Source organism: Dendrobates tinctorius, unplaced genomic scaffold, assembly GCF_039654945.1.
Source record: "Dendrobates tinctorius isolate UK_male_01 unplaced genomic scaffold, ASM3965494v1 ptg000085l, whole genome shotgun sequence".
Classification (NCBI taxonomy): Eukaryota; Metazoa; Chordata; class Amphibia; order Anura; family Dendrobatidae; genus Dendrobates; species Dendrobates tinctorius.
Genome location: NW_027361753.1, coordinates 7,585,557 through 7,599,478, shown reverse-complemented (window position 1 = coordinate 7,599,478; position 13,922 = coordinate 7,585,557). Strand labels below are relative to the sequence as shown.

General features: G+C 46.1%; 1 protein-coding gene across 1 annotated transcript in view; it reads right to left on the bottom strand.

Annotated features, from left to right (window-relative positions):
* Nucleotides 1-4,601: 4,601 nt before the first annotated feature.
* The window catches only part of LOC141097576 (phospholipid-transporting ATPase IC-like), a 119,355-nt gene continuing 110,034 nt past the window's right edge, over nucleotides 4,602-13,922 (bottom strand). Inside the window, exon 28 of the mRNA XM_073584822.1 lies at nucleotides 4,602-5,175. Within this exon, the coding sequence (XP_073440923.1) occupies nucleotides 4,972-5,175 (204 nt within the window). The 3' untranslated portion in view covers nucleotides 4,602-4,971. The remainder of the gene's footprint in view (nucleotides 5,176-13,922) is intronic.

Here is a 13,922-nt window from a genome sequence, read left to right as displayed (position 1 = left end):
ATGTGTGACGGGCCCTAAGGGAACAATGATCCTGCATGGTTTATCTTCTCCTCCTCTCCCTACCACCTTTGAATCCCTCCTTCTCCTAACCTCTCTACCTTCTCATATCATTTATCTACTTTACAATGCCCTCACCAATGCCCTATCAAATGGAGTTCCTCTGTATCTTGATATCTGGCAAAACAAGCTGCTGATTACTCGGAGTCAGATCGCCTCAAAATATTTACCTTGACTCAGTCACAAGATGTCAATATCCTGATTTGCTCAAGAAAATAACTTTAAGATCATAATTCGCTGGTACAGATGTCCTATGCTCCTACATGGAATCCTTCCACAATCTTCCAATGTGTGCTGGATATGTGGTGTTGGAGTTGACACTATGACCCATATCTGGTGGTCTTGCTGTAAAAGCAACTGCGGACGGTAGCCATAGCTAACTTTGTCTGCCCCAGGGATTTCCCATCCAGTCCCGCAGTGCACCTGGCATCCGTTACTTTCCATTCACGCGGTTACAGATCCATCGTATCCTGCACGCTAGATGATGAGGCACTCTTCGCAGTACCTGTACCGAGTGCTGAGCTTGCAGGATTGTCTGCAAGGGATTCCAGTAAGGTCTCCCACTTCCTTTAACAACAGGTTCTTGCTGGCACTAGCAAACCAGGGCACTTGAATTGACCTTGGTTACTGTACTTGTCTATCTGAGCATCCACTAGGAACTATCCCCCTTTACTGGGACTTTCCACCCTCCCTCTATGGGCCAGTCCCAAACTTCAACCATGCCTATCTCTACAGTATAACCTTGTTCACACGGTAATATAACTCAATTCGTGACATCAAGGGCAGGAAAACATTAGACTAGTCCACCACTCTTACGTTGCGTGCCATTTTGGCATGCATTGTTTAAATTTGCTCTCAAGTGACAGGTATTTGTCTGACCCCTTCATTTCAGGTTACACTTCTTTCTTTACTTCCTGGATCCATCTCCTCTACTAAGAAAAATATACTGCGATTCTTCCTCACTGCTGCTCGTACCATAATTCCCAGACATTGTAAATTCTCCATTATACCCACTACTAAGGAATGGATCACTTCTCAGACTTTTGGCCAGATCAAGTTTAGTATCTTTTGAAAAGTTGGTTTTAAGACCGGCTGCCTTAAATTGATACAATATACACATTGGGTTTGGTACGCTTGCTAGTACAACGGTAGGCCTATATAGTCACTGGTGTATAGAGTGGGTTAGGAAGGGTTATTTTGGGACCTTTCTCCTGTAGGAGGGGTCTGCAATACTGTAGATCGCATCCTAGTGCACTTTTTTTGTGGCACTTAGTCACCATTTCAAGCGCACTTGGGTTTCGAGCACGATTTCGGACTTTCAAAAAAAGAAAGAAAAATGCTACTGTAACTGAGATGGATCATATAGAACGTATGGGATCTCTTATGGCACATGGCCATGATAGCTGGGACCAGTTTGGTTCTCCTGGACTTTAAAGAAAGCCCCCTCACCAATGGACTGGGTATAACTGGTTATATCTATTTATCCTTTGTTAACGTCACCTCACTTTTTTCTCATCCCTCAATCTTTCATTTGTTCTATTTTCTCCCTCTATCTTAATTTTTTTCTTTTACCTTTAAGTCATAAATTGCACTTGATACTAGGCCCATGGAAAATATACCCTCGGTATAGCATACAGTACTATTTTTCGACAAAATCTTAATTTCAATTATTTTTAAACACTTTTTGTTTTGTAAAGACTTCTTATATTTATACAAACTTTCTTCTGACTTTTCTTACAATATGTAAAATCAAAGTTTACCTTTTTTCTTTCAGGGTTTTACTGTATTTTACCATTGAAAACTCAATAAAAGCATTATTAAAAAAAAAAAATCATTGTATGCAGTAAACACCAAAATGAAAAAAAAAAGATCAAAATGGATGAATCACTTTTTTGCTTACCTCAAAAACTACCGTAAATTAATTAAAAAAAATATGTATTGACTCCAAAATGATAGCAATTAAAAAATGACAACTCGTCCTGCAAAAAAAAAAAAAGCATATATGTTGTGATGACTCTAACCAATTTTTTTTTTTTAAACCACCATAACCATATTGATTTATAGAACAAAGCTACCAGGTAATTTAATTCAGAAAGTTAAAACAAAACACAAAACACGACAACAGCAGAATTTTTATGGTCGAATGTATGGTATCAATCAAAACTACATCTCGTCCCTCATACGGCTATGTCAGCAGAAAAATAAAAAAGTTTTAGCTCTTGGAAACCAGGGAGGTAAAAACAAAAGCCCAAAAATTAATTGTTAATTGTTCATGCATTTTGGATGTTCTCATCCTTTTTCATACGTGTCATTTGTGTTCATTTTTGATTCTGTTACACTGCATTGGACTTTAATAATGCATGCTCCCCTTTGTTCCTTTATATATATATTGACACGTTGGAATATTTCACTGTACTTATTACAATATTCTTTCTACCATTTTGCATTGTATTGTAGTCCCCTTGAGAAAGCGGCATTGTGCCACACGAAACGTGCGTCGGGGAGGACATCTGGTTCAGGGATCCCCCCTCTGATACCTCCACTACCTTGGTAAGCCCTGCCATTAGCGTTCTTAGCTGATTTTTCACTCTGTTATTGGTAGTACGCTGTACTATTATGGGTCACTTGGCCTGGGCTTCCTATACTGAATGGGGATAGTTTTTTCAGAGGGGTTGTTCCCTGTTTCTGCTTGTATGTGTTTTTCAGAGGGGTTGTTCCCAGTTTCTGCCTGTCTGTGTTTCTGGTGCACTATGGTCACTCTGTTACTATGTCTTTTAGACTTTTTGCATTTTCTACTTGAACAAAATTGTTCACTTTTTAAATCAACAAATTCACCTAGTACTCCTTTATTCTCCATTGTTGCATTGTATTGTAGTCGTAGAGATAATCATTATATATGTAACTTGTACCATCTGGTGGATTTTGGTGGGCACAACTCTATTACGAGCTGTATGGTCGGTATTGTTAGGCTGCAGGATTTTTTTAAGTGTTTTTTAATTATTTCTGGCTTGTAGTTGTTGTATCAAAATGTGGCGCCCCCAGGAGTATGGTTGCCACAGTGGCATTACCTTCCTCCTAGGGAGTGTGATGTCATGCTTGGAAGCAATGAAGGGTCTCTCTGTCAGGTAAATGCAACACACAGCACAGTTCCCACTCCAGGCCAGCAGAGGGAGCTCTGAACCAAAATTGGGGGAGGAGCTGCTCTCTGGGGGCCAGGAAGGGGAAGTTTAGTTATTTTGTGTGAGGAGGTAAACATGTGTGGATGTGAGGAGAAGAGCTGGAAGATTGAGCAGAGTTCAGGCTCACGTCTAGCTGTAGCGCATGTTCTGGAGTCCGGTCTCCAAGGTTGTACGGATACTGATGTTCCTGCAGCAGAAACTGGAGGAATACAAAGCTGTAAATGCTCTGTTCCCACATAAGAATCGGAGGCACAACAGCAACGTGTGAGCCAGAAGAAGAAGGCTACAGCTGTCTGCCATACAAGGGAGTTCTAAAAGAGAACAAGCAAGTGGAACTTCAGTGAAACACAGTACTGCAAGTACCTCAGATAAGCGCTAGAAAGGAGACTACACAACCCATCTGCATAGAGAGATTCCTTAATTGCTTCCAAGCTGGCCAGCCTCTGTTCCATCTGTAATCTGGACCCTGGACTGCACTTACAAAGCACAGTAAGGGTACGTGCACACGCTGCGGAATCCGCTGCGGATTAATCCGCACGGATTTTGCAAAAACCGCAGATAATCCGCAGGTCCAAAGACCTGCGGATTATCTGCGGTTTTGCCTGCGGTTTGGTCCTGCGGATTCACTATCTCCACAATGGTGGAGATAGGAACCCGCAGCGGTTTCCGCAGAAAGAATTGACATGCAATTCTTTCTGCGGATTCAAAACCGCAGCAAATCCGCGCGGTTTTTTCCGCAGCGTCGGCACAGCGTTTTTTTTTTTCCCATTCAAATGAATGGTACTGTACACCGCAGCTAAAACCGCTGCGGAAACGCAGCGGAATCCGCAGCGTGTGCACACAGCCTAAAGGTAACGGAAACTGCACCCTGTTGTGTCATTGCCTTCTTCCTGAAAACCCTCCAGCACTGCTACATCTCTGTGCCAGACAATACACCCTCTTCCTCTACACCTATTCTCACTGCCCTGGGACTACAGCTCTACCTGTGGGGAGCTATTACATCTTGCTGCCTTATACCATCTGTCCCAGAGGATCTGTCTGCAGCGTCTGCTTAACCCCTACATTGCCGAGCACCACAGGTGGCGTCACGTATCATCCACTTATAAACTTTAACCAGCCACGCTTAACCCCTTTTACATGGACGCCCAGGGCCACGGACCGGGTCACCGTAACTGTGGCACTTCCCTCTAAGATACCGGCCCAGTACCGAGTACCCCACTGCCCTGGCGGGCGATCCAAATACAATTTATTTTTATTATTATTTTTGAAAGATCCCCATTTATTGCATTTACTCTTTTCTCTTTTCTTACTGATAATATATGAAATTGATTTAATAACTACACATGTAAATTAATTTGAAGCCTCTTATGAAAGTCTTAAAAATAATTTATTAAAATCATTATCTACATTAATGTCAGTAACTCGGCATCATAGTCCATGTAAACATTAAGCACGAGAATACATCTTCTTTGGACACCATCTCTGTCTAAAGAAAAAGTCTCTCTTTAAAACGGCATTTCATCATGGCTATCATCTTCAGGACGCCCTGCCTGGCAAAGGCAAATGAAAGGTTGTCCATGTCGATGCATAGGTAATCTGCGAAAATGGGGCTGAGATTATGTAGTAGCTCTCCATTCTGACTCAGAGGATGATCCCAAAGCGAGGACTCCCTCTAAAGTGTCTATATCTCCTAAAGATCCATTTGGACAAGTTCTACTTTTATGAGACAACCCCTTTAAGCGTTCCCATTAGGTCCACTCATTTCATTGGGTGCAGTCTTCTTCCTCCGTATGCTGCGTCCGGTTGAGATGAGCTCGCCAAATCCCCTCTGATGGGAGAATGCATAGGCTGAACGTCGTATAGATGAAGCGCGTCGGATCGGGCTCACTTCTTCTTCCACTGGTTCCTTCTCTTTGTATCTCTCTGGATTTCTTTGGACCTTTAGAAGTAGAAAAAACATATTACATGAGACAACAATAATCAGGTGATTACAATATGTAATATACTCCAGAGGTGCATTCACAATTCTGCAGGCTTCGGAGATGAATTCATTGATTTTTGATTTGCATTGTAGGGAATGTAGGGTAATTAAGCAGGAGGTAAGGTCCCGGATGGCAAATATGTGCCACCGAGGTGATTGGCCTCTATGAGAAAACAGATTCCATATTTTGAGTGTGGTATCCATCTTATCTTCCAACCCCTTTGTTATGGTGATAAAATAACTCTGATGGTCGAGGTAGTTTTTTACATTTCAATTCCTTCCCCTTAAGTTCTCATTGGCACGACACACGATTTCAGTAGCTTACATATTCTAATAAACCTGAAGTCCTGAGTACACCATACAAGGCTCTGCAATATTTATTTCCTAGGGCTCGTAAAACAAATGTTATTAATATGGAATTCGAAAGGCATAGAAGAGAATGTATTTCATTCACAGAATTTGGTAACAAACTTCTGAGAACAGACCTGCATTACACCATCCAGATCTCGAGTGAGAATGGACCCTCCAGTAAAAGTGAATTCTAGCGCTGCAGCATAAGGTAAGAAGCTTTTACATTTGTACTTCACTTTTACTGAGAGCTTGGTCTACCTCCGTTCCAGGTGAGTTATTTTGCATTAAATATAGTCTGGTCCAAGAACTGGAAAAGATAACGATGCCGTTTTGAACTTTGTGCATGTGATGGCATCAGTGTAAAAGTGTAAAATGTTGTGGTACTTGTACTTGGAGATTTGCTAGTGCTATGTCTTGTTTGGCTGTTTAGAATGATCAGCCTAGGGGGTAACGTGTTTCCGTGAGTGGACCCTCTGGGACACGGCACTGAAGCTCCCTCGAGCGAGCGGACCAGGTGGGACTAACCCCTGTACAGGGATCGTTAGGGGCAGACCCGAGGGAGACAGGTACCACGAAAGCTGGCACCAAGAGGGACGGCTCAAGGGGGTGGCAGAGAAGCCACTCGGACTGAACTGGAAGAACGGACGAGGCACAACCAGGACGGAGCAAGGGGACAGGACTACCAGGATGGAGCAGGAGGACCAGGGACAGACTTAGGAGAACAAGGACGTACTAAGAAACAGAGAGAGTAGTGGGCAGAACACGGCCAAGACTACGTATAAGGTACACACGATAATCAGGCGCCTCCAATATGGAGGAGCCGCCTGATATATCCTGTGCTAGCACCTGATTGCAGCACCAGTGCTTCCGGGTCAGGTGCTGCAGGGTTAAAGAAGTGAGGGAGCGGGCGCTGGCGGGCTAGAGCGCATGCGCGAACCTGCTGCCGGCCGGAAGGCCGACAGTGATGGAGAGAAGTGCCGGGTCCCCCGAGCAACAGAAGCGGAGCGGCGCGAGGCGGGCACGTGAGTGGAGCGGTGCGAGGTGGGCTCGGCAGCGGCGGCCATGACAGGTGCAGCGGGCACCGTCATGACACAGAGGGGTATCTTGTAGTCTGTTTACTGGGCTTAAGGGTTTTTAACCCCTTCACTCCTTTTGGCATAAATGTGGACATAGGTTGTGTTGCTATATATTATAGTCTGTAGATAATTCATTGCTTTCTGTCCTAATCAAATCTCATAGTAGGAGACAGTTATTTTCCTTTTGTGCTTCCTAGCAGGACATGGACGTAAGGCCTCAGCAGACGGTAGTCTTCTTTGGACAAGGCGCCAAACATCTCACAGACGAAAGGAAGGTCACAATACAGCAGCTTAAAGTGCCTTAAAAATGCGATCTACAGCAGAGAACTTTGGTTTATTGTTAAGCCAGACTGGATCCCGTCCCCATATGGGTGGAGGCACCCTCTTGTGTCAGCCATTTCTGCAGTTCATGCAAGAAAGGCCACAGAAATGTTTCTTGAAGTTATAGTTTACATGATATTTATGGTGTTCTCGGTCAGGTAAAATGCAGACACATTTCAATGTACCCCCTTTCATGCCCCAAATGTAGAACACAAGTGATGAATCCAGCTACGCCCTTGTCACTGGATTCGAAAGATACGGAAAGTAACCTAATTTCCCTTAATAGAGGAGGGCACATCAGACATCATTGCACTGCTCTGACACAAGCACATTTTTTAATGCATACCGAGATGCTGCTCGATTCTACACTGGATATGTTTTGGTCACACAACGTGAGGTAATGTGGCGCCCCTGAGGCTCGGTCGCCACAGAGGTACTGCACCTTCTCCTAAGGTGTAGTGCCCCACCATCCAGGTAAGGTGGGAACTCCCTGCCACACTCCAACACCTGCATCCCACACACAGGATAGTTCAGCAGGGACACCTAGCAGCTTCAGGCTGGGGGTAGCAGAGCACCCTTCGTGGAACCCTGCTTCGTAACATGAGATGTGCTGGGAGGTGGGTGGAGTTAGTATAAAGAGACTGGGAAAGATAGAATTACAGGTCAGTCTCCCAGAGGGGAGGACAGGTCGGTCCCTGAGGAGGACAGGCTGACAGAAGGTCAGTCGGGACGGAAGCCACTCAGACAGGAGTGAGGGTCCCTGGAAGAAAGAAAGAGAAGAAAGAGTCCTGCAGCTGCCTCAGTGACCTGAGCCAGCTGGCACGGAAAAGAGAGAGAGAGACGTAGAACTGCAACCTGCATTTCCATAAGAGAGAGAAAGACAAGTACGGAACGAAGTGGAAGGAGAACAGAGAGGAGGAGTGGGTTGGATAGGAACCCTGCCTATAGGTTCTCAGCGCACGGCCGGGGCCCGGTCCCCGAGGTTGTATGGACACTTATGGTTCTGCAGCAGACACCGGTGGAGTAGTTGGCTGTAAATGCACTACTCCCATCCAAGACTTGGGACACAACAGCGAAACGGATAGAGAGCCGGGATTCAGGAGAAGGGAGTCCCCGAAGCAGGCTACAGCTGTCTGTCATACAAGTGAGAGAGTTGTTAGGAACATCTGACAGGAGGAACTTCAGAGAACCACGGTACTGGAGCTCTTCACATCAATAGGCGCTATAGAGGAGTCGTTCAGCAAAGGCACATGTTGGAGGGGTGCTGGCGGGGAGAGCCCTATCTTGCCTGGAGGTTGGTTGGGTCTCTGTCCGGAGGACACGGTACCGAAGCGGGCACCTGTGTGCACTGCGAACTGTGAGTAAAGCTTTGAAACTGCAAGCCCTGGTTGTTATGAATGAGTCACCGTAGGAGGCAAAAACAGAAATGCTAGCTAAGTCCAGAAAACCAGAGAAGTTGGCAGCTATTGGATTGCAGACCCCTGAACCTATCAACAACAGCTAGCAGTAGCCGTGGGGGGTTCCTACGATGCCCTAGACCCCTCGATCACAGCCGGAGAACTGCCTAGCCTAAAGACAGAAAGGGAAATCTAAACTGCCCCAGAGCAGACCCCAAAGCAATAGGCAGCCCCCAACATATAATGACGGTGAAGCAAGAAGAAAAAACACTAACACAGATAGAAAGATAGACTGAGCAAATGATGGGGCCCAAGCTAACTAGATAGGACAGGATAGGAAGACTGCTGTCTGCAATCCGCGAAAAACCCTATCAAAATAATAGCCAACAGACTGACGGAAAAAGGCCCTGAAGACGCTAGGCTTCAAAAAGACTATGTCAGTACTCAGGTATTTTCTGAAGACAGAGCAAACCGACAAAAAGGAATTCAGCTCACCCCAGCAGGGAATGGCAGAATCCAGAAAAGCAAGGCAAACTAAAACCAAATCACAAATGCAAAAAAGCAAAGCAGAAAACTTAGCTTTTGAGGAGCAGGAATCAGACTGGTCTCCTAGAATTCCACAGAGAAATCACCAGCGAGGCAGAAGGGCGTCGGCTGCCTTATATCCAGTCAGAGATCCCCGTCGCCCAGTCATCCTCTCCCAGCTCAGGTGCTTGGCAATCAGCCTCACTACCTTCCTTCACCAGAAGAGGGAGTTCATCAGCCCTCAATGGTGAAGGGGAAAATGAACTCCTAACACCTGGTGTTCTCCATTCATTCCCGCATCAGCACCGCTACATTGGGGGTATCAACATCTACACCATTCTGTGCCCCTACTCCTCCATCGCACCTATACACTGCCCTGAGACTACAGCTCCACCTGTGGGGAGCTACACCATCTTAGCTGCATCACACCATCAGTCCCAGTGGATCTGCAAGCAGCGTTGGCTTACCACCTTACTTGCCAAATACCACGGGTGGCGTCACAAACTTTATATTACAACCAAACACCACCGCCATTGATATTGGGGTCCAGAGCCACGGACCGGGTCACCGCTGCTGTGACACATCATCCCCCTGACATCGGCCCGGTACCGAGTACCCCACAGCCCTGGGTGAAGCCAGCGGGGGCGACCCAGTAACAAAAGCGGAACCACTCCTTCCTCACGTGTCGGCACAGGAGCCAGAGCTGAAGGCACTCACTGAAGCTTGTAGAATGGCAAGGGATAAAATGGCCAAATGTGTATGGAGACAGTAGATCTTTCCTCATGTCACATGAGAAATCTATTAAAACTGCAGGGGCCTTGATGGAGGCTCTACTATTACTGACCAAGCTTGGGATAGTGAAGCCACCAATGAAGCCAAAGGAAGTACTCGCTCAGATGTAGTAGACAAGGAAGCAGGAAAGAGGCCTAGAGTCACGAGTCAGGTACTAATGTAGACCAGGACCTCAGTGACACCTGTCACTCCTGATGTTTTCGAATCCCTACAGTTACAGTAAGAGAAGGAGTGGGAGACGCAGGGAGCCCATCGGACTGTGGATAAAGGGCGGTAAACTCTGTCTACCATGAGTTCTCTACTCAGTGATAGCCAAGGTAACCCGTGGACTAACACATTTGTCAAAAACAGCTGTATGTGATTTGGTGGACAAGGTATGGGTGGCGCCAGAGTTCTGGCCAGGTATACCCAGTCTTGTATGTCGTGTGCCCGAAATGACGTGGGAACAACTGTTAACATCCCACACAAACCCACCCCTCATCCTCTCCGACGTTTCAGTGATTGCAGATGGACTATACACAGTTACCACAGATAGGGGTATATGAACTTGTGCTTGTTTGCGTTTATCTTTTTAGATTGGCCTGAGGCAAGGATACTGCTCAAACACTCATGAAGGATGTGGTATGTAGATATGGGATGCCTGAAGTGATAGAAGTACACATCTTACAGGATAGGTCATGAGGCAGCTTTTGTCGTCTCTCGGAGTTAGCAGGCTTTCCACACGCTTTACCATCCACAGAGCAGCGGAAAAGGTTGATTGGGATAGTATTAAGTTACGTACCGGTAACGGTATTTTTCGGAAGCCCATGACAGCACCACGAGAGAGGGGATCCGCCCTATAGGAACAGGAAACCTACAGATACAAAAAGGGCGGCACCTCTCCCACGCATCAGTTGGATTACAGAGCTTGAGAGGCTACCATGGTTAGTACACAACATATAATATATACAACCTATCCACCCTATTTACCAGAATTATTTTATACCATCTCCCACCTAAGGTGATTTTATGAACAATCTTCTAAAGGAGTGCACCCCTATATGTGAACAAGGGAGGGAACTAATGGTGCTGTCATGGGCTTCCGAAAAATACCGTTACCGGTACGTAACTTAATACTTTATTCGGACTCCCATGACAGCACCACGAGAGAATTACAGAGATGTAAACTAACTTAGGGAGGGACTACAGCCTGCAGCACCCTTAGCCCGAAGGTGAGGTCTGAGGAGGCACCCATGTCTAACCGATAGTGGTTAAAAAAGGTGGAAGGAGATGACCAGGTGGCCGCCTTACATATTTGATCAATTGATACTCCAGATCTTTCCGCCCAGGATGATGCCATGGCCCGAGTGGAATGCGCCCTCAGATTCTGTGGAGCTGGGCCGCCACCTGCTGTGTAGGCAAGAGAGATAGCCTCCCTAATCCACCTTGCTAATGTGCGTTTTGATACTCTATATCCTTTCCTGGGACCTTGGAAGGATAGGAATAATGCATTCTCCTTCTTCCAAGGATCCGTGGCCGCTAAATATGTCAGTAAGCATCTCCTAATATCTAACGCCTGAAGTTTCTGCTCTTTAGGGTTGGTTGGATTAGGGAGGAAGGAAGGCAGAACTATCTCCTGTGTCCTGTGGAATTGTGTTGCTACCTTGGGAAGGTATGCTGGATCTGGCCTTAGGATTACTCTATCCTGTAAGAACTCTGTGTAAGGGGGCAATCTGGAAAGTGCCTGTATGTCGCTCACCCTACGTGCGGATGTTATTGCTACCAGAAATGCTGTCTTAAGAGATATAACCTTTAGTGAGGCGGAATCTAAAGGTTCAAACGGACTTTCCGTCATGGCTGTAAGGACTAAGTTTAAGTCCCACGGCACGCATCTGTCTTTGTGTATAGGTCTCGATCTGGCCGTTGCTCTGATGAACCTTGCTACCCAATAATTTTTTGCAATATCACCTGCAAACAGGGCCCCTAAGGCTGAAACTTGCACTTTTAGCGTACTTGTGGAGAGACCCAATTCGAAACCTTTCTGGAGAAATTCCAGAATATGTTTCGTGGGAATTCCGTCTCTGATGTCAAAGTGAAAGGTGGACAGGAAGCGTTTCCAGGTCCTAGCATAGATATTAGTGGTAGTTAATTTTCTGCTTTTTAGGAGGGTGTCAATTAAATTCTTGGAGAACCCTCTATTTTTTAATAGTGACCTTTCAAACACCACGCCGTCAAATGAAGTCCCGCTACTTGTGGGTGGCTGACTGGCCCCTGGTAGAGGAGATCCGGAAGGTTCGGCAGTACCCAGGGATCGCATACCGACATGGTCCTCAACCACGCGAACCAGGTCCTCCTGGGCCAAAAGGGGGCAATCAGTATGACTTTTGCCCGATCCTCTCTGATCTTCCTGACTACCCGAGGAAGAAGATTCAATGGTGGGAAGGCGTATGCCAGAGAAAAGTCCCATCTTATCAGGAGGGCATCCACCGCCAGGGGATCTTCCCTGGGGTTCAGAGAGCAGAACAATCTTTCTTTCCTGTTTTCTCTGGTGGCAAAGAGGTCTACCTCTGGCTGACCCCATCTGCGGACAATCTGGTGGTAAATATCTTTGTTCAAAGCCCATTCTCCTTGTCTTAGAGCCTTGCGGCTTAAAAAGTCTGCTCTTACGTTGTCCTTTCCGCTGATGTGGAGCGCAGTTAAAGATAGACAATTTCTCTCTGCTATCTGGAGGAGCCGTTCTGTTATCTGCATCAGAGCGCTGGAGCGGGTCCCACCTTGGTGGTTGACATATGCTACCGCTACCTGGTTGTCCGAGTGTATCCTCACATGATGGCCCTGTAGGTAGATAATGAGTTTCTTGACTGCCCGTTCTATCGCCAATAGCTCTCTCTGGTTGGATGAGATTTCAGAATCAGAATCCCACTGTCCCTGTAACACTATGTCCCCCATATGGGCTCCCCAACCGAAGGAACTTGAGTCTGTGGTTATAATACGGGTTATCTGTGTTATCCAGGGCACCCCTGACGCTAGGTTCTCGCTATCAAGCCACCATCTCAGTGATGTAACAGTTGAGGGGCTCAGCAACATCCGACCTTGTAAGGAGCCTTCCAGGGCCCTGCTATTAACCAAGACGTCGTTTTGAAAGGGTCTGGTATGGAACTGTGCCCACCTAACTGCTGGGATGCATGACGTTAGAGAGCCTAACAGGGACATGGCCTGTCTGAGGGTCATAGATGGATTATCAATTGCCCGAAGAACCTGCTCCTGTATCTTTTGTAATTTATCTAGTGGCAGCAGGCACCGCTGAGTCTCTGAATTTAGTACTAACCCTAAAAATTTCTGTATTTTTAAGGGCTGGAGTCGGGATTTCTCGTAGTTTAAAATCCATCCAAGGTTTTCTAACCTGGATCTAGCTTTTTCTATCTGGGATTTACAATGACCCACTGATTTTCCTACAATCAAGAAATCGTCTAAATATGGAATGATTAAGACGTCAACCTCCCGTAAGTGAGCCATAACTTCGGCCACTATCTTTGTAAAAACCCTGGGTGCTGCTGAGAGACCAAAGGGAAGGGCTCTATACTGAAAATGACGTACTGTGCCCTCTACTGAAACTGCCACCCTCAGGAACTGCTGGAAGTCTGTATGGATAGGTACATGATAGTACGCGTCTTTCAAATCTATGACTGCCATAAAACAACCTTTAAACAATTTTTTTATTGTTGTATTAATGGACTCCATTTTGAATGTACGATTAATCAAAAACTCGTTAAGGGAACGAAGGTTTATAATCGTTCTGAATGTCTTATCAGGTTTCTGGATTAGAAACAGGGGAGAGTAAAACCCTCTTCCTCTTTCAGCTTCTGGAACCTCTACCAGGACATTTTTCTGGCATAGGCTCAAGACTTCCGCTTCTAAAGCCGCTTGTTGGAGAGGAGAAGATCTTAAAGGGGTTAGTTTAAAGGTGTCCCGCGGGATCTGGGTAAATTCCAACCTAAGCCCGGTGGATATTACCTTGCGCACCCAGTCACTATTCGTAATCTGTGACCATGCCGGGAAGAAGGATGACAGTCTACCCCCCACGGGAATTGCTAGTCATTGATTTTGTCTCTTTTGATCTCTCGACGAGCGTGTGAACATATAGCCCGTACCTCGTCTCCTTCTGTCTTCCCATCTGGGCCGATCTCTAACAGGCGAAGAGTTGCGCCTTCTCCCCTGGCCAAATCTCCTTCTACCAAATGGACGACGGTAGGACGCCGATGAA